General features: G+C 42.2%; 2 protein-coding genes across 7 annotated transcripts in view; both read right to left on the minus strand.

The window, feature by feature from the left end:
* The window catches only part of LOC114765990 (oxysterol-binding protein-related protein 5-like), a 28,951-nt gene extending 20,667 nt beyond the window's left edge, over positions 1-8,284 (minus strand). Inside the window, exons 1-2 of one of the 4 annotated variants that reach the window (XM_028956569.1) lie at positions 6,663-6,889; positions 2,610-2,688 (exon numbers count right to left, since the gene is read on the minus strand). In XM_028956569.1, coding sequence (XP_028812402.1) covers positions 2,610-2,651 — 42 coding nt within the window. In that variant the 5' untranslated portion in view covers positions 2,652-2,688; positions 6,663-6,889. Of the gene's footprint in view, positions 1-2,224; positions 2,513-2,609; positions 2,689-6,662; positions 6,890-8,100 lie in introns of those variants that run through there. The other 3 variants (XM_028956570.1, XM_028956571.1, XM_028956573.1) reach the window with 3 other exon arrangements.
* Positions 8,285-12,229: 3,945 nt separating this feature from the next.
* ptprja (protein tyrosine phosphatase receptor type Ja) overlaps positions 12,230-23,372 on the minus strand; it is a 76,561-nt gene continuing 65,418 nt past the window's right edge. For all 3 annotated transcript variants that reach the window (XM_028956912.1, XM_028956913.1, XM_028956914.1), the window contains 16 exons: positions 22,950-23,204; positions 22,605-22,868; positions 20,779-20,922; positions 18,835-19,036; positions 18,273-18,388; positions 18,084-18,171; positions 17,942-17,992; positions 17,817-17,825; positions 17,609-17,693; positions 16,689-16,779; positions 16,524-16,597; positions 16,305-16,439; positions 16,070-16,186; positions 15,352-15,512; positions 14,132-14,267; positions 12,230-13,841 (listed from right to left, as the gene is read on the minus strand). In XM_028956912.1, the coding sequence (XP_028812745.1) occupies positions 13,686-13,841; positions 14,132-14,267; positions 15,352-15,512; positions 16,070-16,186; positions 16,305-16,439; positions 16,524-16,597; positions 16,689-16,779; positions 17,609-17,693; positions 17,817-17,825; positions 17,942-17,992; positions 18,084-18,171; positions 18,273-18,388; positions 18,835-19,036; positions 20,779-20,922; positions 22,605-22,868; positions 22,950-23,204 (2,084 nt within the window). In that variant the 3' untranslated portion in view covers positions 12,230-13,685. The remainder of the gene's footprint in view (positions 13,842-14,131; positions 14,268-15,351; positions 15,513-16,069; positions 16,187-16,304; positions 16,440-16,523; positions 16,598-16,688; positions 16,780-17,608; positions 17,694-17,816; positions 17,826-17,941; positions 17,993-18,083; positions 18,172-18,272; positions 18,389-18,834; positions 19,037-20,778; positions 20,923-22,604; positions 22,869-22,949; positions 23,205-23,372) is intronic.

Raw genomic sequence — 23,372 nt, forward strand, 5'->3', positions numbered from 1 at the left:
GAGCCAGATAAAACAGATAATTCCACTGCTCAGTTTGGACACCTTCATATGTATTAAAGCAAATAGTTTCAGGTGCCAATTCAATTGTATTTCATAGAACTGCCGTTGTATAAAAACACATTGTAGTTGCAGTCTGAATCCTGGCATCTGCACTTACTGTTATTGCTAAACAAAGTACGCTTATTTGTGAACATATAGAATACTTTGAAAATTAGTAAGCAGGTATGTTCAATAAAATTATTAAAAACATTGAATTATTCTAATTAAATATATGTGCTATTGCAAATACTTATATTGCAAATACTTATATTGCTATTACTACTTAATGTTACTGTTATTTACTTAATTGGCAGTGTTATCTGCATAAAAAGCCTAGTTGCCTGTTTATGTCAACAATGCTAGACACACTAACTCATAGTTGGGAACAAATGTTTAGGATTGTCCCAAAAATGTCCTTAGGTCATTATACACAGCTGTACACTACCTCCACTGACTCTGATGAAGGTCATATTTGATGGATCTGCAGGCAGGGTTGGCTTGCAGAGATGATCATCTCTATCTCTAGATGACCTAATTCGCATGGCCATTCTCCTGGATCAGCTCTTCAAAACCCGATGCAGAAACATGCTGGGTGAGTTTTCCACACCATGAGCATTTATGAAAGTGAAAGTGAAGTGATTGTCATTGTGATACACAGCACAGCGCATGGTGACACAACAAAATGTGTCCTCTGCTTTTAACCCTCACCCTTGGTGAGCAGTGGGCAGCCATGACAGGCGCCCGGGAAGCAGTGATTCGAACCGGCAACCTTCTGATTATTATCCCCATTGTGGTTGCTGATGGCAGCCTATGTCTCTTCCAGTCCCAGGTTGACTCACAGTCAGATATTATGTCTCAAAGGCACTGACTCATTAACTTCAGCACTCCTGCTCAAGGCAGTGTTCTAACCCTTAGAAAGTGCTCTGAATAAGGATCCTGACAACATTGGAAAGATCACGTAGACCACGTCACCTCACCATCACCCTGGAACCATCACATGCAGAAAATCTTCCCTTTTTTATTCTCACAACATTCACAACACCAACTAGAGCTGGGTCCCAGCTCGGTCTCTGCTGGCCCCAACAAAACCCCTGAAACAGTGTGGCCCCTGCTGGGTCAAACATATGGTTAATTCCTGGACCCTAACCATACAATCCACTAGCATAGCGAGTCCTCTAGAACCATTCATCAACACTGGTCAACAGAAATGTTTCATTTTAAACAAAATGGTTAGGACTCGGAGCAGCAGAGATTCAGAAAGGAGATGAATGGAAAAGCCTGTAAAGCCTCTGGCCACTACGAGTACATGCTCATGTGGTACCATTTGGCAAATGCACCTGCCTTCTTCCAGGACTTCAACAATGACACATTTAGAGACATGTTGGGAAAATCTGCCCTTGTCCATGATGCTATAGTTTTAATACACATAGTCTAGAGAATAAATCACAAGTAGATATTTTCTTCACATTCAGCCATAGTGACCAGGGCAGTGAGACAGCATGGCAGCATGAATTAAGGTAATTACTAGAGATGGGGCAGCGGTGGCCTAGCCGGTAAGGAAACAGACCCGTAATCAGAAGGTTGCTGGTTCGAATCCCAAGCCGCCAAGGTCCCAAGTAATAGCCTAGTGGTTAACACACTCGCCTATGAACCAGAAGACCCAAATCGATGAAGAAAAAAAAAAAATTGACAGAATAATCGATAGTCTCCACACACTGCCCACTGCTCACCAAGGTGATCGATTAAACATTTCGTTGTGCGCACCGTGTGCTGTGCTACAGTGTTTCACAATGAAAATCACTTTTCTCATTATAAGGAAATACAAGACAAAACAGAAATATGGTGCCACTTGGTGGTCCAGGAGCAACAGCACATTACATTAACCCTTTTCTTATGGCATTAGCCTATAGACTAACCAGAATTCCAGAATTCAAACCCCACTTACTACCATTGTGTCCCTGAGAAAAACAGTTGACCCTGAGTGTCTCCAGCAGGACTGTCCCTGTATCTACTTATTGTAAGTCGCTCTGGATAAGGCCATTCTGCATCTGCAACATACTGGACCTTGGTGCTACTGTGCAGAAATTTAACAACAAGGCTAAGATGTCTTTCCTTAATTGTTATAGAACAGAATGCAATGTAGGCATGGTATGATTCACAGCTGATAGGCCAAACGCTGTCACACCTCATCAACGACCCAATTTCACTTTTGCAAGGAATCCTCCCACTTTCAATTCAGGTCAGCTACTATCTGCCACAGGGAGCCCACAGGGATTCTGAACGAGAAAGCAACTCCCCACACAAACATGAAGTTAAGGTCATCCAAGTGAGAATCAAGTCAGTAATGCAGCTATGATCTGATCTTCAACGATACTTCATTAATGAGTCTATTTCTGGTATTTAATATGAAATTATTATAAATATTCTTCTAAACATTGTTCTAATGCAATACAAACATTGTTCTAAAATGAAATACAAATTAGCAAAAACAAATTTGACAATTCACATCGGTCAGCAAAATGCTGGACAAACACAAAACTCACACCCAAACCCACAGAAAGCATACTTGCCTCTGACATCAAAGTTTCATTCTTCGGTTTGATTAGGGGCATTTAAAACCATCTATGGCACAACCTGGGCATGGTGGGCCTGATGTCAGAAAAAAAAAAAAGAGCAGACGTTCAGAAAAACTGAAAAATTATCCTTTTCCGCCTGACCTGCACACATGCAGCGTCTCCACTGTTATTCATGTACTGTTATTAATATTCATGTACTGTAATTAAATGCTATTACAATCTAAGAGGTAAGTGTTAATAAAAGTCAGTTATTCTACTGTATTACTCTTCATCAGAAACGAGACTGGAACTGCCGTCAGTTTAGGGTTCTTGGGATTCAGCCATGAAAAACAGTGCAGTCGGGGCCAAAAGTTCTGAGAATGACACAAATACGGGTTCTTACAAATTTGACTGCTTCCGTTTGTATTATGGCAGTTTGCGTATACTCCGGAATGTTATGATGAGTGATCAGCTGATTTGCAAAGTCCATCTTTGCCATGAAAATAAACTTTGCCAAAAAAAAAAAAAACATTTCCACTGCATTTCTGCCCTGCCACAAACAGACCTGCTGAGATCTTTACAGTGATCATTCTGTCATGCTGACTGAGATAGAATAGCAGACTGGATGCATTAAAAGGTGGGCGATGCTTGAGATCATTGTTCTTCCTCTGTTAACCATGGTTACCTGCAAGGAAACACGTGCAGTCATCATTACGCTGCATAAAAGGGGCTAAAAACTGCGCCTACACCATTTATCAGAACATCAAAAACTTCCAAGGAGAGAAGATCAAGTGTTGTGAAGAAGGCTTCATGGTCCAGCAAGCTCCAGGACGTCTCCTAAAGATTCAGCTGCATGATCGGGGTGCCACCAGTGCAGAGCTTGCTCAGGAACGGCAGCAGGCAGGTGTGAGTACATCTGCATGCACAGCGGGGCGAAGACTTTTGGAGGATGCTTGGTGTCAGGAAGGGCAGCAAAGAAGCCAGTTCTCTCCAAGAAAAACATCAAGGATGGACTGATGTTCTGCAGAAAGTATAGGGATTGGACTTCTGAGGACTGGGGTAAAGTCATTTTCTCGGATGAAGCCCCACTTCTGAATATTTGGGGCATCTGGAAAAATGATTGACCAGAAAAGATAAGGTGAGTGATACCATCAGTCCTGTCTCGTGCCAACAGTAACGCATCCTGAGACCATTCATGTGTGGGGCTGCGTCTCATCCAAGGGAGTGGTCTCACTCACAAATTTTGCCGAAGAACACAGACATGAATAAAGAACGGTACCAAAACATCCTCCAACCATCCAAGGACAGTTTGGTGAAGAACGATGCCTTTTCCAGCATGACAGAGCACCGTGCCATAAGGCCAAAGCAAGAACTAAGTGGCTCGGGCCCCTTAGCACTGATTATGAAGGAATGGGTTCCATCAGTCAGGATTTGGCCCAGAAGTTGAGGAAAAAAAGGACCAACACTGCAAATATTGACTCTTTGCATTAACTTGATGTAATGGTCAATAAAAGACTTTGAAACTTTTAAAATACTTGTAATTATACTTCAGAATACACCACTTGAACAACTGACAGAAAAAACACTAAAGCAGCAAACTTTGTGAAAACCAGTATTTGTGTCATTCTCAAAATTTTTGGCCACGACTGTATTACCAGCTATCAGCAGAAGAATTACTTTCCATGACCACTTAATCCTAATCAGGGTCACGGTGGCAGGAGCCCATCCCGGGACACAGGGCGAGGCAACAGCCCACCACAGGGCACACACACACACACACCATTCATTCACACACTCAATTCACCTATTGTGAGGAATCTAGAGAACATGGTGGAGCGTGTGTGCGTGTGAGTGTGTATCACTGATCTTGATTCCTATCGTGAGTGAAGGCCCATTTGCTGTGGATCCTTGTTCCAAATGGTAGAAGGGAGTTCTGTGCAATGTCGGTTCCCTTTCTGGTGCTGCAGGTGGTAAAAAAAAAAAATCCCTGACAGAGTCACTTGTGATATTTTCAGAGGTCCTCACGTTGTCTGAGGTGGAGGCGCAGTTGCTCAAGGTGCTCTTTACATGCATTCTGTAGAACGTGGTGAGGATAGAGGGCTGCAGGTCGCCTCTTCTCAGTTCTGTCAGAGATGCTGGGCTTCCTTAGTGATGGAGCTGGTGTTAAGGGACCTCACATGACCCGCTTGAGAGAGCCAACTATGCCATAGTTGCCCAGTGGTTTACGTCCAACAGTCACATCACTGATGATGAGCAGTAAGTAGAGACCACCACATCGTCCATACATCATTCAGAGCTGGAACTGATCGAGCCTTACCAGACAGAGCTGTTTTTCTTTTGGTTGCTTTCGGGAGGTCCTGATCATCCCACAAAGGTTTTGGGGTTGTTACGGCCCAGCCATATAGCAGTCATAATTTGATCCTTGCCTAAGTCACTAAAGTCCATGTCTGCTATTCTGACCCCCTGATCCAATCAAGGTGCTTGTCTGTATTTTTACATTCAGAACCTGGAATGACAACTTCTGTATTAGGACCAATAAGTCACCTCATTCGTTTGTCACATCAGTAGTTTTCATATTGCTCATGGTACCATGCTAATAGCTTCGTTTTGAGAACAGTAGATATCCTGAGCGCAAAATGACAAATGACCCTTTTACATGATATATTTTGTGCAGTAATGCACTTTTATATATTATAGCCTTCTGCTGTATTTATATAAAAATGTGTTGGTATAGCTGAAGCGTTCCTATAAATAAATGACGTGCACGTCCCAAAATAAAAACCTTGCCGAGCTTAGCCCTCATCATACACAGAGTCATGTTACGTAATCCTGTCCTCGCTGTTCTACTTACGGGCCTTTCTCATCAGGCCAAAGCAGAACAGCGTGGAACTGAGCAGCGAGGCTCCAGAGGAAACTGGTCAAAAGTAGGCCAGCCGATTCACAACCGGAGGGTCGGCTCTCGTCCTGCCCATTTCGACTAAATTGTCCGAAAATATACCGTAATGTTCTTTATTCAGCAGGCCTGTGTCACTCTTTAACTGCAGAAACCTATTTACTGATACGTGGATAAGTCATATCAGCTTTATGAGTATCGGGTTATTCTACATTAAATGACAGAGGCTGGAAAATATGCAATTATTGAAAAAAAATCTGCTCCAGAGTGACAGAATAGGGACACGCTCCCTTCTGTCCTTTCTCTTGTCTGGCCCCTCGGGTCAATTAAGCAGTCACGATTCACACTAAAAATAAAGTCGAAAGCTCAGCCAGAGTTGCGCCCAACCTCGGTACATTCGGCAGCACCGCGCCGGTGTGTAAAACGAGTTTGGGGCACGCAGGGTGCTCTCTGCGCCAAGAGAGCAGGGTCTCGCAGGGACGGCCCACTCATGGCCGCTTACCCGCTCGCTCAACAGCGTCTCAGACACTTTCGAGGAAATGAGGGCTACGACGGGACATTCCCCTTACGATCTCCATCCCATCCGCAGCCACCCCTTGCTGAAAGCTTTCGTCCCGCTGCCTGGATGAAGCCGGTCCCGTGCAGCGTCCCCTGGAATCGATGTCAACGTGTGCACGAAAATCCACACGTCCTTCGACGTTGGGACATTTTGATTTGGGCCTTTACACAGAGATGGATAGAAAGATGTTGCGAGACTCCACGGCTCCCACGGCCGTGTGACGGTCCCTGGATTCCCCTCGGTGTAGGTAAGATGTGGGCGCATCAAATACGCCGTTCATCTGCCACTCGCCAGTTCTTATCCTGCAGTTATCATCATATTCATAACCTTACCATTGTAACGAGTTCATATTCTTACCATTGTAACGAATGTCCTTCAAAAGTCACGTTCTAGCGAATTCAGCTCTTCAGCTGAGGTCACGTCTTCAAATCAGGTGACAATTGTAGTGAAGGCGTTTCTACCATTTTTCTCCAATGACAATTTAACGACACAAAATTCCTATTCCTAGCACAATTACTACTAATATTAATAAATGTGTAGCTGCTGTTGTTATTATAAAAGCACATTTAAGGTCCAGTATGCGTGTACAGATTCAGATCGCATGAAGTCCACTCACCTGGCTCGCCTTCCCGCTTATTCACGCCATCGTCACTCCGGTGTAAAAATGCCACGCGACGCGACACGACGCGACACTGCCATCCCCAGGCCGCCGCTGCTATTTTTAGCTTCCCGACGTGCGCGCTGAATTCCCACGACACGCGGAGGCAGCGTGCGGACCAGCCGGACACTCGCACCGGCGCCGCAGATGCTGGGAGGAGATCCGGAGCGGCCGAGGGCGGACGCAAGACGCGGCGCGGATTCCCGCGCCGGCGCGGACGGGATTTCGCGGCTCGAATGATCTATTACGCGCACTGGACCGCGGAGCGGTGCGTTCGGTGGGGCGCTAACATTAAAATATTAAAATATAGAAGGGTTTATGGGTTTTATCCAAGAAAATTCTAGAAAATATGGAAAGGGGGGTCATTGTAAAGAAAAAAAATGGAAGGGGACAGACTGAGGACTGAGTGTCTTAACCAGAAGATAGAACACGTAAAGAGAATGAACTCATTAGAAAAAGCTATGTTTCTAAATTGATAGAAAGATAGCAGTGGAGTAGCTAATGCAATTTTTTGGTTACAAAAAACAATCTGTCCTGGAATTTCTCCTTCTGACACATTGCAGATATCTGGAGTGAGATAATATGGACAATATGGAGAAAATTTCAAGTAATGTGCCGGAGATGCATAATTTGGTGAAACTGACAGGTGAAAATGAATGGCGATTGTACAAACAAGACATTTCAGGTCTAGAAGCATTTTATGTCAGCTGGAATATGTCTACATGACTGGACTGCCACAACCAGGGACCAATACATTACTTTATACCATACAAGTTCACAAAGGATAAAGGAAAAGAGAGTGCAAAAACAAAAGAATACAAATGAGTGTTAAAAAAAATCAAGACAGCTATGACCTATGACGTGCAATTGAGAAGCTTTGCTTCACAAAGAACACAGAGCTGAAAGACAACCTATGTATTACTTTAGTAATATAGAAACTGAAAAAAAAGGTCTTGGCAAACACTTGCTAATGGCGGTGAAAAAACATCTACAACTGTCCTTCTTGCATCCTTGTTCTTCCACCTGTGATTAGTGGTGGGGAATGATAAATTATAAAAACAATGATTTAAAATGTGCAGCTCCTTCCCCCAATTGATATTATGAGAATGCACTATAGTGTAAAATCTTCCTTTGCCAGGATGAGTGAACTGTACGAGTTAAACTGAGATCAGCCAACACACAAAAAGACAGATTGAGGTTGGATGTCTCTGTAAGTGGTGCCATGCTCTTCACCAGTACACTAACCACACTGACCCTGGCACAAGATCTAGGATATATCTTTCCTTCACAAGATCAAGCTTCACTGCTGTAATACGTGAAATGCAGAAACTGATCTCAGATGACAGGAATTTTCCACCAGGCCAAGGTATGAAAGGCTGGAGCTGGTCATACTCACAGCACAGCACGGCATCGGCGCCACGTTCAGCCCGTCAGTCAGGGGCAGTCAGAGCCGAGCCAGGACCAAAACACACATGTGAAAACGCGAATGCATCAGATGTCCCCCGTCCTGCTGCTGAAAGGCGATGGTACATGGGGATGTATCCCAGACTGCTGCATGGAGTGTGTGTGAGCAGTGGATGGTGGAGGAAGGAGGCGAGAGTGAGGGAGGGCCAGCTCACCAGCGCCACTGCAGCAGGGAACACAGCAGCAGCTTCAGCATCTGCAGCCAGAGAGACGTGGTGTCTGTGTTGTCTAATTCAACCCATTTCTTTAAAATTTTACATAATGGGTGCAAAAGTATATACAATACCAGTCAACAGTCTGGATCCCCCCCTGAATGCAAGAAAACAACGCAAGAAATGTTTAGTATTTTCTTGTAGCATGAGAAAGTGAAGTATGTTTGATGAATCTGTTTTTTCAGAGTCGCTTCTTTTTACCTTCATGGTGGCTTTGTTCACTATTGTCATCAAAAACAGCTTCATGAGATGCTCATTAATACAGGGTGGGCCATTTATATGGATACACATTAATAAAATGTGAATGGTTAAACACATTCTATAAGTGGTCAGAAACTTGTAAATAACTCATGAAAGAATAAAGTTATGTTAAAACCAGGCACACCATTGTTTTTCTTGTGAAATTACCAATAAATTTGATGTGTCACATGACCCTCTTCCTATTGAAAAAACAAAAGTTGGATCCAATGGCCGACTGCAAAATGGCCACTATGGTCACCACCCATCTTGAAAAGTTTACCCCCTCACATATACTAATGTGCCACAAACAGGACGTTAATATCACCACCCATTCCCATTTTATTAAGGTGTATCCATATAAATGGCCCACCCTGTATATCAACATGAGTGAATGATAAGAAGGCCACTCAGCAGAAAACTTCAGGACTGTTGGAAAACCATCCCTGTTTTCTATCTTAAGGTAGTAGAGAGTGTGATATACAGTGGGCACAGAAAGTATTCAGACTATTTTTCACTCTTTGTTACATTGCAGCCATTTGCTTAAATGATTTAACTTTGTTTTTTCCCTCATTAATGTACAAACATTAATATTGATTGAGATATTGACAAAACACATAGAATTGTTGACATTTTTGCAGATTTATTAACAAAGAAAATTGAAATATTATACTCATATAATTAACTGAGGTGCTATCCATTTCTTCTGATCGTCCTTGAGATGGTTCTACACCTTCATTTGATTAGGAAAGCCACACCCCTGTCTGTATAAGAGAAAATGAGGAAAAAATCACCTTAAATGATTTTAGCAAATGGCTGCAATATAACAGAGCGAACAATTTAAGGGGGTCTGAATACTTTCCCCCACTGTACATTCAATGGGATCAAAATTATTGAATCGATCACTTCATTGATGGTAACATGAAAGCACGTTGTATTTCGCTCTGGATAAGGGCGTCTGCCAAAGGCCTTAAATTTAAATGTAAAATAAAAAACATTTCCTAGGATTCATAGGTGGAAAAATTACTGAAAAATGTAATTATGGAGCAACAAAGAGATGAGGTAACGTGACACCCATAAATTGGCCACTGCCAGCTGCTCAGTCACTGATTGGCATTCGTCAACTCAACTCGGCTCCTTTTCCACCTCAACCAGTAGGATTTATCCTGTTCATCTCCTCACCTCTGAACTCTTCCCTCTCATCCTGTCCCTTCCCCATCTCAACCTTGAACGCAAACGTCAACATCCGTGTGGTGTTGCGGCTCTCGCCAGCTCTTGTTCCCATATTTTTACTGGAGGAACCTTACCTGCCTCCTTGCGTCCAATCACACCGGGGTTTCCCGTTTCTTTGAACATGCGCTCACGTTCTGGTCCCGCGCTGGTACCGTGACAAAATGACTGAGCCTTCTTTTAACCCTGCGAAATTCGCCGCGTTATGTGATCAGGTGGTCCGGCAGGCCACCATCATTGAATGTTTGTCGCAGGAGGTCAGCCACCTGTGACAGCGTTTACATGAGGTGGATGCTGGGTGGTGGGGGCAATGGCGCGGTGGTCCTCCTCCACCACCCTCGGTTCCGGAACCCAGTCTGGCTCTACCGGAGTGCTGGAGCGGCACCAAGGGGAGCGCTACCCCACTCTCCGGTTGCAGATCCTGCTCTTGCTGCTGACTGGCTCTCCCGCGGAAATGGCAGCGGCGCGGTTAAACGCCCCTACTTCCGCATCGCTGATGTATCCAGCCTTCGTGGCAGAACTGAAGACCACATTCTGCCATCCGCGCCAGCTCTACCTCTGCGCCAGGGTTCCACATCAGTCAGCCAATTCACCGCAAAATTCCGGTACTGGCTGCCAAGACTCCACTGGAAGACCCACGACCTCCAGATGTTTTTTTGGGCTGGCCCACCCGTCTGGTAAATGGGTCACCCAGTTGATCTCAGCCATCCTGGAATGGAACCAGCACAAACTCTCCATCACCGCTTTTGTGGACTCCGGTGTGGCCGGGAACTTCATAGACCATAACTTTGTCAGACTGCATTAAATCCCCACTGAATCCCCCCCCTTTCATCTCCGCTCACCATCACCTCCGTGGACGGTCAGACTGTATTCTCGGGACCGATAACTCACCGCACGGTGGCTCTGTGTCTCTGTGTTGATTCCCTATCATGTTTATAGGGTTGTAGTAGCCTAGTGGGTAAGACACACGCCTATGAACCAGAAGACCCAGGTTCAAATCCCACTTACTACCATTGTGTCCCTGAACAAGACACTTAACCTTAAGTTTCTCCAGGGTGACTGTCCCTGTAACTACTGATTGTAAGTCGCTCTGGATAAGGGCGTCTGATAAATGCTGTAAATGTAATATCCATTTCCTGATCACCACTATCATCACCTCACCTCTCCTCCTTGGGTTCCCCTGGTTCCACCTGTCTTGGTCATTGGGCATGGTGTTGGAGTGGGGAGCGCATTGTCTTCATTACTGTCTTCACGAAGCTGGATCTGCGCTCTGCCTACAATCTGATCTGTGTTCATCACACCCACCGGCCACTTTGACTCACTAGTTACCCCCTTTGGACTGTGCAATGCACCCGCTGTCTTTCAGCAGTTCATCAACAATGCTCTCCATGACATGCTGGGACGGTAGGTGTATGCCTACCTGGACGATGTCCTCATTTACTCGCCAACCCTGGAAACCCACATCCAACATGTGAGAGCAGTCCTAAAGAGATTGCTCGCCCACGGGCTGTACTGTAAGCTGGTAAAATGCGCTCCACACGTTCCTGAGCTTTACCATCTCGCCAGGGTGTGGCCATGGAGCCCAAGAAGCTGGAAGCAGTGGCCTCTACCCACGACGCTGAAACAACTGCAACGGTTTCTTGGGTTTGTGAATTTCTATCGTCGCTTCATCCGTGGCTACAGTTCAGTCGCAGCCCCACTCACTGCTCTCACCAAACTGCTCTCAACATCCCACCAAGGTGCCTGTACGTCCCCAACACCTGCAGGTCTGATGTCCTTCACTGGGGTTACTCCTCTGTCCTCTCTGGCCATCCAGGATGCCAACGGACCATCTCGTTCATTCACCGGGCGTTCTGGTGGCCGTAGTTATGAAGGGATGTACAGGCCTGTTCTGTTATTCCTTCATGTCTCTGACATATATTATAAGTTTAAGTTCAACTTCAATGAGTAGGACAGCAGGCAGTGCTGGCCAGTAGGCAGTCTAGGCTTTGAAGAAGCCATTTTTGGGCATCTTCATGGGTTCAAAGTTTTCATAAATAGACAGTGATATTTGTTTTCCACCGTAAGTCACTGCAAACTGATGTTAACTAGGATGTCCTACATTTAGCTTGTTAATTAGCTATAATCACAGTGTTATAGTGGTCACTAAGAAAACTCCTTTCTTGACACAATAAAATCATGAAATAATAAATGATTTGCTCATGAGGTAGTGTGGTGGGACGTATGGAGTGTGAGCCTAAGTCTGAAATTAGCGGAGTCAAGGAGGTGCAGCAAGCTTCTTTAATACAGAATTGAGCAATCATGGTCCCGTGGGCGTGAGCACATCCCTCGTCCCAGCATGGACCTTAAAATCAACGTTAATTTGCATAGATACATCCCCAGATCACCAGTCTACCCCTTGCTGGGCCAACATTATTAAGGCATAATTGATGGTATGAAATCTGACCTAAAAGAAGAAATATTTATGTGCTCAAGTTGCATGTGTGTTTGTGTGCTATTTTCGTCTTTTCTGTGTGTAAGGCTTAATTACAATGTTCTTGACAGATATATGTTTTACTTCCAGTATCCCGTGTAAGGCCAATTAATGACAGAGAGGAAACTTTCCTGAGTGAGCCTCATTTATGTGTGTGTGTAAGGAATTAACGCAATAGACAGGCCTCTGTCTCTGTGTGTGTGTCTGTTTATAAGCTCAAAGTCATGAAACAAAGGTCAATACATAATACACTTCAATATCTACTGGATACAAATGATAGTCCTCAAAAATACATGCAGATGTGTATACAGTGCTCATTATATGTTCCTAACCAACAGCTTTTTTATCTGCGCTCCTTCACGCAAACCCATAGAAAAAGTTTAAGTGTGTGTGAACATCTGTCATCACAATTTGTTTTTTGGCTGCGAATGTCTAGCCATTATCTTTTTGAGTTGGCGGTGGTTATGAACAGTCCACAATCAGGCATTGTACACCCATCTGTGAAATACCCCTTTGGACTGATCTTAGTACAGGTGAAAACATTTACACATTTAAATATAAAACTGGCCAAATTCAGCATCGCTGAGAATTTGGTGTCTCTGCAAATGTCAGTTCAATAATTCAATCATAATTTCTTACTAATATAGTAATAGTTTCAATTCAGACTAATTTTTCATGGAAAAAAGGACATTTCTAAATCATGCCAGATTTACATGCCATCATCAGCAATCATATTAGAACGTCAGTGAGTTGAAATTGACTGGATAACGTCAGATAGAAATAGAGTAGAATTTTGATGAATCGTGTATTATATTAATTTTATTGACCGTTGTGTTCCTGTAATATATACTTAATAGGGGGAAAAGTACAGAATTCTTTAAAACTGTTGAATCTGTTGTACTCAGTGGTCAACCTCAGCATAGTCTCCATAAAAGTATTTAAAGGTACATTTCGACACTAAACAGGATTTCATTAAATGGAATTTAATAATAAAAAGCATGGAGGATGTCCTGAAATGAATATATTTTACAGCACAATAAAGTTTACAAATCCCATTATAAAAAATCTAATTCAAAATGAGCAAATTACAAAAAATAAAAGCAGTTGGCTTTTGGCATAAATAAGTAAAAGTGTATGTAGGTAAATCTACACCCCCCCTCCACTGGGTGTGTTAATTTTGTATAAAAATGAGATTTGTGCACTGCTTATGCACCTTGCATAAAAATAAGCTGAATCTGTTATTCCTTTATATTACATCTATATTTAAATAAAATAAAGATTTTAATACATTTTTATAAATAACCAAAATAATGCCTTCAGTGACTAGGACAGCAGGAAAATGGGCAGTGCTGGGCAGTTGACAGTCTAGGCTTTGTAGAAGCCATTTTTGGACTTCTTCATTGGTTCAAAGTTTTCGTAAATAGACAGTGCAGCTGTATTTTGATAGATTAAGTCCACATTGGTGCCAGTTCTTGACCTAATTATGTCCATGGCACACTGATTTAGGAACACATACTGGTCCTATAAAAAAACAGACCATCAGTCAAAGTCATGTGATTACAATTTTTCTTTTTTACTAATTGTACTGTTATATTACCCCTGAGCATGTTTTTTTAGCTATTATTTATACATCCAGACATTCTTGAAGACAGAGCAGTCAAGCTTCATGTTAACATAATAAATAGTTTAAGAATGTATGAGAATGAAATTTTAAAAATTCCAAATTTCAGTTATACTTTGAGTCTTCCAAACAATTAACTGAGCATTAACAGCAGTACTAGTCATAATTCTAAGAATGAGGACTAACTCACCTCCGTTTGGACCATGAGTGGCCTGTGCATCCGCAGGTCATGGATAATTCCGTAGACGTCCACCATATCATCCCGCTCAATCTGGAAGATGAGCCGGTCAATGGCAATGAAAGTCCCAGTGCGTCCCACACCAGCACTGTTTTTTTAAAAGAGGAAACGGTCACAGAAAATGAAGAGCAGGTACACATTTCTTATTCATCAGATACTAGCAAACAGCAGCTATTGTTAGTGACATTCAACAGTCGTGGCCAAAAGTTTTGAGAATGACACAAATACCAGTTAACCATGGTTACCTGCAAGGAAACACGTGCCATCATCATTGCGTTGCATGAAAAGGCAAGGATATTGCTGCTACTAAGATTGCACATAAATCACCCATTTATCAGAACATCAAAAACTTCCAAGGAGAGAAGTTCAAGTGTTGTGAAGAAGGCTTCATGGTTCAGCAAGCACCAGGACGTCTACTAAATATTCAGCTGCATGATCGGGGTGCCACCAGTGCAGAGCTTGCTCAGGAATGGCAGCAGGCAGGTGTGGGTACATCTGCACGTACAGCGGGGCGAAGACTTTTGGAGGATGCTTGGTGTCAAGAAGGGCAGCAAAGAAGCCAGTTCTCTCCAAGAAAAACATCATGGACAGACTGATATTCAGCAAAAAGTACAGGGATTAGACTGGCCAGGAAACTCCTCGGACCTTAATCCAATTGAGAACTTGTGGTCAATCCTCAAGAGGAAAAAAACACACAAATTCTTACAAACTCCAAGCACTGATTATGAAGGAACAGGTTCCATCAGTCAGGATTTGGCCTAAGTTGATTGACAGGACGGGTTGCAGAGGTTTCGACTCTTTGCATAAACTTGATGTATTTGTCAATAAAAGCCTTGGAAACTTATGAAATGCTTGTAATTATACTTCAGAATACACTACAGAAACAAATGACAAAAAAAAACACTGAAGCAGCAAACTTTGTAAAAAAACAGTATTTGTATCATTCTCAAAACTTTTGGCCACGACCGTATACTGTAGCTTTGCCTTTCTTGAATTACAGATATAAGATAACAACTACAAAGCAGGGTCAACAAAAATGTACAGATGACTGAGCAGTTTTCTTAAAATGTGTTTAATTTGAAACATTACTATTTTGCAACAATTTTTAAATCGATGGAATTAAAATATCCATTACACTGTACGGTGTGGTTCAGGAAAAGTTTTTTGCTGACCTGCAGTGCACCACAGTGGGCGAGTGGCGAGAAAACTGGTCCATGTGCTCTCTGACAAGGTGTCTGAAGTTGATGAGGAGCTCAGTGGTTTCTGGCACCCCATGGTCAGGCCAGGCAGTGAAGTGGAAATGACGAATGCAGCGGGTTTCTGCAGTCTTGACCTATAGTAGCCAATCAGAATTAAGCATTAATACAAACCATTATTTAGTTTTACTGATATAAAAGCTTCAGAGAGAAGGTCTATGACAGTTAATTATTAGTATTAATACATAGTCAGTGTGTTAGCATTCTTCTCTCACTCCTTCCAGAAAATTGAATTGCATTATATTTGAACAGCAGATGAAGTTTCCTAATAACTTACGCTGACTCAGGTCTGGTAACATGTGACCCAGACACATCAAATGTGAAACACAACTTGTGGTCTGGAGTTACTGATTTCAAGAAATGGCAAAGCAGGTAAATGTTGCTAACTGTCAGCTGCAATACAGGAAATACCACATAACACGAGAAGCTTCAGTCACAACCTGCTTTAGTGAAAAACGCTTTAGCCAGACTCTAAATAAAAAAAAAAAATTCAGCCCAACTTCCCCCAACCTGTCTGTGGCTTAAAACAACTTCTGAGCAAGTATGTGCCCAGCAGAAAGCAGGATCAGAGTTCATATGTGTTCCACAATTCAATCAAGAAACAAAATGTATGGCTGGAAATGCTGCTACTCACGTTTCGAACATCAAAGTCCCGAATGGTCCAGTCATCAAGAGGAATTTCAGAGGAGGTTGTCACAGTAAGATTGCCATAATGCTTGGATTCTGAGGGCCAGTACTCTTCACATTTAACCTGAGAGAGACATAAATCTGCAGTTTTTATGTGTGTATATTCAATAAAGGGACACATTGAACCAACTGTAAATGGCTGCTGTATTTTCCAGTGTTTTGTCAGTTTTGTCCAAGCTCACTCTTCCTTGTTCGTTGCACCTCGTCAGCATAACCAGGGTGTGAACGTTCTTCTCCCAGATCATCCTCCAGAACTCATTCACTGTACTGGGCAGGGGACCCTGTGCAGCTATGAACTCCTTCTTAGAGTTATATCCCTGAAACCCAATCACAAACAAAATGGTCAATGGCAAGCTCTCCAACACAGGAAGACATGGCTGCATTACAGTCCTGATACATACAGGCATGTAGTTGGCATTGATGTAATCATCAAACGGACTACCTTGAACAGATAGCTTAACACGAGAAGAATCGTCTGAAAAGTAACAACACAATGAGAATGTATGAAAAGTATTTTGAAGGCTTAACGCTGGAATTATAGACAGATTTCTCTGTGTGTCTCTTACATGGCAAGACATTGTTGTAGCGGTTCTTCCCTCTGTTCTCTGGAGCTAAGGCACTGGACTTTGGCTGAGCGACACCTACAGGCTTCAGGTCCTTTGGGGCAATAGAAAGTAATCACTTGGTGACACTTCACCAAAATAGTCATTTCAACACAGTTATAGTTTTAACTCTGCTTTATTCCTGACTACAAAGCGAATGAAAGCACACTGACCAGCTATGTTAAATTAAAAACTAATATAATTAGAACCAAAAACATAATACTTGACCCGCATGGTGTGGAACCTTTTATCTTTCCAACAAGTTTAAGATTTATACCTTAGTAAATGTTGCAGCTCATGCTCAGCATTGCCAGCAGCACCAAGCTACACAAAATAATGTGAAATCATTGTTCCATTTTATCTATGAGTTATTATGTAGTAACATAACTGTTACATAAATGTTTCGTGTCTTATAACCCTCGGACAACTTAATAAGGCGTTACTTCTGTGCTGTGCTGCCCTGACTCAAATCTCAAATAATTATTGTTCGCTGAATATCGATGGGAATCTACAATTTTACTAAGGTGGTATTTTAAAGGAGGTCTTTTATTTGTGCTGGAATAACATTTTACATTGTGTATCTTTACTTTAACTTAAGTACACAGATTGTGTACTTTGTCCACCACTGCACAAGCACATTACCAATGTCACTGTAATAAATTGGAACCGTTACGTTTTCTTGTCAAAAGTGGCTTAGTTTAACAATTTTATTGTTCATGTTAAGTAGGTTAAGCATAGCGCTAAGTGACACAATGGATTTTATTACTTAGTCGGTTCCATTAACCCAATAATTAGCCATTGGACTCCACCCTGAACTGGGAATTAGTACTTTTGTCTGATAAAAGCTATTTGAGTCAGCATGCAGCCTTAACAGCTCAAACCACCTCAAACTCCTCAGCAAAGCCACAGAAGGAGTCAGCTCTTTGCTTCTTGAAGTGGGCTTCATAATGCTCCACCTTTATCGGTTCACTGCAAAAAGAGTCACAATAACAGGAGTCACAAGTCACATATAAATTCTTTCTCTGTGTGTCATCAATAGACTGATATAAACCAATAGACACAGACATACACACACAGCAGTGGATTACTTACATTTTCTTTCTGTAAAAAAAAAAAGAAAAAAAAAAGGGAAATAACTCAGTGCATATTACATGGAACCAAATATGTTTTTCTACATTCTGTCTACATTCTGGTGAGACAAGTCAGCGGAACTTTACCGGATTGCCTGAATAGGCAGGGCAGGAGGATCTTTGTCTTTGGTTTTGTTCCTGTGAATGAAACCAGACAAATTCAGACATGAATATTCAGACAGTCAGCATGCGTTGGCTTAAACCAAAAGAAGAACAGATGCCTGCCAACCTTCTGAGGACAAGCACAACAATAACAGCAATGATCCCAATGATGATACAGGCCAAAACTGCTCCACCAGCAGCTGCACCTATAACAGCTACAGCAAGACAGAAAACTGTGTTGTGTTTCTGTGTCGTGTTAAAGGCCCAATTGATCAAAAATCAATTGATAAGACACAATTGGTTTTCTTTTCATTACCTGGATTTTCTGGGAGGGTCCCTGCTTCATTTATTGCAGATATTGAAAAGAAGGACTGCTCCACGGAGATCAGGCTGCTCTTTATTACCAAATTGGTGAAGAGGACCAAGGCATATCTGAGACATATCAGATTAAGATTTTTACATTTTAGCCACATACATGTACGCTATCAGATCACAAATGAATTCTTATCCAATCACTCAAACCACTTGTCTTAGATGGTGTGGGACTCATTTGTACTAATCTAATTTGCATTATACCCATGACCATAACAAGAAAACATACATAATCAAAGTAGGACCAAGTAGATTGTTTAATTACAGTACATCAAGGTGAGATAAAAAAAAAAGTATTGATGGCCCATGCATGTACATTTATTGTCCCCTTGTTTTCCATTCTTAGACAGGCCTTGCAAAAAATAAAACTGGGGTTTGCAAAACAGCTTGAAACAAAGCCTGGAAGTGTGGGTCATGGAAAATGCTACTTTAGTAAAGTGCAATGTGCCTACATGTGTGTTTGAAAAGGACAGCACTGTTCACACATTTCTTTTCCCTTTTCTTACCTGTAACTTGTTTTTGCCATCAGCGGCCCGTTTGTGTACCCCTCATACTGGCTGTTATCACCAATCAAAACCTCCAGAACACTAACGTCACTACGAGTCTGCAGCTGACTTTTTGTCACCATAGCCAAGTACATGGGGGTGGCACCAGCCTTCCAGTCAGAAAATGTTTTATTAAGGTAGATGGCTTCATTACTTAATGTTCCTGAAAAAAATGGACAATGTCAGGGTTCATCAGAATGTCTCATGTACAGTCAGTGACCACAAAGTACCATGGGTGATATGGTTGCCATGCGATACATAACATTTGCAGATGTGACCAAAATGAAGCTAGAAAAGATCAGCAAATAGGTTGAAGATTGGAGTATGACTTAGATGTTAACAGAAAAAAATCAATGTAGTGACAGGTAGCATGTGGATCTATATGATCTTGAGCATTATAATATCGTGTCATCGTCAAAGTGCATAGTGATTGGTCAGTATCTACTGTAGGGCTGCAACAACGAATCGATTGAATCGATTACTAAAAGAGTTGGCAACGAATTTCCTAATCGATTCGTTATGTCGCGCGACGCGGAGACGTTTGATTATTAAAAAAGTTTATTTGAGCGCGAAGCGGAGTGAACACACTCAGTCTCTCTCGCGCACAGATGCTAGCAGAGTTTGGCGCCTCATAGACAGCGCGGAGCAAAAATTAAAAAAAAACGAGCGGAGTTAGAGGACAGATACATGGCGGAGGCAGAGAAATCTGCGCGAAAATATGGTGCTGGTGTTTAACTCGCCGCGGAGGAGAACTAGACGGGGACTTACAGCGCCACCTACAGGTGTGGAGGGGGGATGAAACAGCGTTCGGACTGTTCTCTGCGTCTCCTCGTGGACGACTCGCCTATTGAGTCCCTGAGTAAGACACTTAACCCTAAGTTGCTCCTGGGGGGACTGTCCCTGTAACTACTGATTGTCGCTGGATAAGGGCGTCTGATAAATGCTGTAAATGTAAATGTTTACCCGTCTTCCAGCTTGACAGGCATGACAAGTTAGCGTTAGCTCGTTAATAGCAGTAGTAAAGCAGGGGTGCTATGGTTACTTTGCGTTAAAAGACTAAAGACATGTTTTTATTCACTAGCCTTTTTTGGACCATTCATTTTTCAATCTGTTGTCATGTATAGCTACACTGCAAAAAAAGCTTTTCTTACCTAGTAATTTTGTCTCGTTTCCAGTCCAAATATCTAAAAAATCTTAAATCAAGATTACTAGACAAGAAAAATGGCATGAGAAAATTAAGTGATGCTTAAAACTTCTGTTTGAGATTATATCTCATTAGAATTAGTTTTCTTACCCCATTGGCAGATAATGTTGCTTGTTTTAAACAAACAATCACTTAATTTTGAGATGTTTTATCAGAAAATAAGACACATGTGTATGTTTTTTGTGTTAGTCAATTTTTATTTTATTTTATTATTATTATTATAACAGCTCAAGGAGCAACATGTTTGTGCACTTTCTAAAGATTTTGGTTCTGATTTTGAATAAAGGGTTGGAAATGAATGCTTTTCTTGTTAGTTTTTTTTTTGTCCGATTCTACGATTAATAAAAAAAAAAATCGTTAGTTGCAGCCCTAATCTACTGTGCATGTACACGGTGCATGTCTGGTAGAGCAGAGTGAATTAGGTGACATCTACCACCTGGCCTAGTATTCTTACTGAACAATGACTGAGAGATCAAGTTCAGTGAATTAATTGAATCCAACTAAAACAATTTCTTTACACAGCCTACAGCGACGGAGCGACAGGACAGACGTCAGTGACCAGTGAAGCCAGTGAGATGACAGTGCTAGGCGGCTGCATTGAAGTCCCTGGGTTGTGTGTGTGTGTGTGTGGTGTCCGTATTTCACCCTTGTTAACCCTCCTATTGTACACCTGGTGGCGTTGCAAGCCTGATGCACCTTACCTGAATTTGTGGTCAGCAGAATGCCATAGTGTGTAATAGTCCCATGACTGGAGTCTAAGAGGTGGACAGGTAGCTGCAGGGTGAACTGATTGTATTGTATGTTAATGATGTTCACACCCACTGCAATGTTTGGAGTTGGGGGGACTGCAAAAAAGAAAATTATATTGCAATAAAATAAACTAATTTTATCCAGTTTCTGATGTATAAGGGAAACTCATTACTGATAAATACTGATTGTGAGCCGCTCTGGATAAGGGCGTCTGATAAATGCCGTAAATGTCATTGCCCTAGCCTGAGTTCTAGAAGATCCTAGAGCAGGTTATTTTGAAGAATCGCTCTAATTTTGGCTGCTGTCGTCCTAAAACAGCACAATGCTCCCACCATAATGCTGCACAGCAGGAATGGGAATCTGTGCCTGTTTTCCTCCAGACATGATGCATTGAGTTCAAGCCAAAAAGTTCTGTACTGGCCACTCTACCATAAAGGTGTGATTGGTGGAGTGCATTGCTATGGTTGACCTTCTGGATGGTTCTGCAATGCCAACACAGAAGTGCTGGAGCTTTGCCATAGGGGTCACCTCTGTGATCAAGGCACTATTTCTATTTGGTCAAACAGGGTTCAGGGGAGGGTTCAAAACTTCTATAATTTCCAATTAATGGAGACCACAGTGGATTCTGGCCAACATAGTGGTTTGTTTTGAATGCTTTCCCATTTTTGTGTCGTGCCACAAATCAATCTCGAAAGTCCATAGACAATTCCTTGGACTTCATTGTTTGATATCTGTGAAGGTTCTCAGTCATCCAGGACACAGAAGGGTGAAACGCTGTCAAGGAACCAAAACAAGTCCAGTTGCTATTGGACTAACCTTTTTTATCTAAACTTTTTTATCTTGGACTTGTTTTGGACTTGTCCTTGACAATGTTTCACCCTTCCATTCTAGAGGGCTTTCTCAAGTCTGAATGACTGGTAGGAGTAACAGGTTTATAAACCCTGTGGAATACTCAAATTGGTAATTGGTGGTCGCCTCTGGGTTGTCCTTGCCCCTGGTGACCACCAATTAGAAAAGTGAAGTAAAAGTCATTGTGAAACAAAGCACAGCACACGGTGCACACAATGAAATGTGTCCTCTGCTTTTAACCCTTCACCCTTGGTGAGTAGTGGGCAGCCATGACAGGCGCCTGGGGAGCAGTGTATGGGGATGGTACTTTGCTCAGTGGCACCTCAGTCGGGATTCGAACCTGCAACGTTCTGATTACAGGGCCACTTCCTTAACCCCTAGGTCAATCACTGCAACCCTAAAAGCAACCCTTACCAACCCCTTATCAACTTGAGGATTGATGTGAGATGATTGAGATGAGACCTGTGAGACCTCATATATACAAGTGTGTGCTATTCTACATCATGTTCAATCAAATAAATTTACCCCAGTGGACTCCAATCAAGTTCTAAGATCTCAAGAATGTTCAGTGAAAATCAGATGCACGTTAGCATTTATGAGTGACATGTTTTAGTTTTGTACCTATTGTCTTTAAATGTATACATTTTTTATTTCATAAAATGTCAGAAAACATGTTCTTGAGGGGTGTTAGTCATTTCAGGGGTGTTAGTCATTTTTCGTCCTCTTTAGCCACTTCATAAGATTAAAAAGTTCACTGTCCTTCCATCACCACAGTAGTCCATGCCCTGCCTATACAAGATTCTAATGATTGGTGAGATTTGATTTTGGTCTATACTGTTCACAATGTCATGAAAATATCTGAATTCAGTATCTTCAGCCTAGCAGTGTAAACGTAGCCTAAACACAGAAAAGAAACCAGGAAACATACCCGTGATTCCCGTCATGCAGGACACTGTTGTGACATTGCTCCTATTTCCACACCCATTAGTCCAAATACTAACGAGATACTCCGTGTTGTAGGACAGATTAGGGATGATCAAATGGTAGTCAGTAGTTGAAATAACTGTTATTAAATCTTTCACTTGCACCGCAAAACCATTATTAAAGCCATCAGGCTGGGTCCAGCTGAGATTGAGCATGGCTTGAGTTAGGTTAGGTCCAGAACAGATTAATGAACGAACAGCCGCAGCATCTGGAGAAGAGTAAAGCCACAGTTAACTCCATTCATAAACATACTCCATTCATAAACATCAGTGAAAGAACAGAATTTGACCTGTGCAGCAACTTGTTACAGCCAAAGCTGACCCAGTTTGATCGTAAGTGAGGGTCTGGACGCTGAAGCTGAACAACATTCCGGGTGTCAAGTGGTCAATAGTAATCCCAGAGGACGCAGTGACGATGGATTGTCCATTGCTCACATTGACTCTGTATTGGTACCCATCCTTGTAATCAGCTGGCACTGCCCACTGCAGGATGACATGCTCAGTTGATGTTGAGACGACAATCAGGTTCTGAACATTCAGTGGAACTGTCAAAACATGTAAAACAAGGTAATGAGAAAATCAGACAAAGAAGAGCTGGCATTAGAAAATCGATGGTCTAATATGTTTTGTGTTACTGTACATACAATATATTCCATTCCATCAGGATATTTACATGTGGCTGTAATGGTTATTAGTATGCTTACAATAAATTA

Source organism: Denticeps clupeoides, chromosome 16 (assembly GCF_900700375.1).
Source record: "Denticeps clupeoides chromosome 16, fDenClu1.1, whole genome shotgun sequence".
NCBI classification, from domain to species: domain Eukaryota; kingdom Metazoa; phylum Chordata; class Actinopteri; order Clupeiformes; family Denticipitidae; genus Denticeps; species Denticeps clupeoides.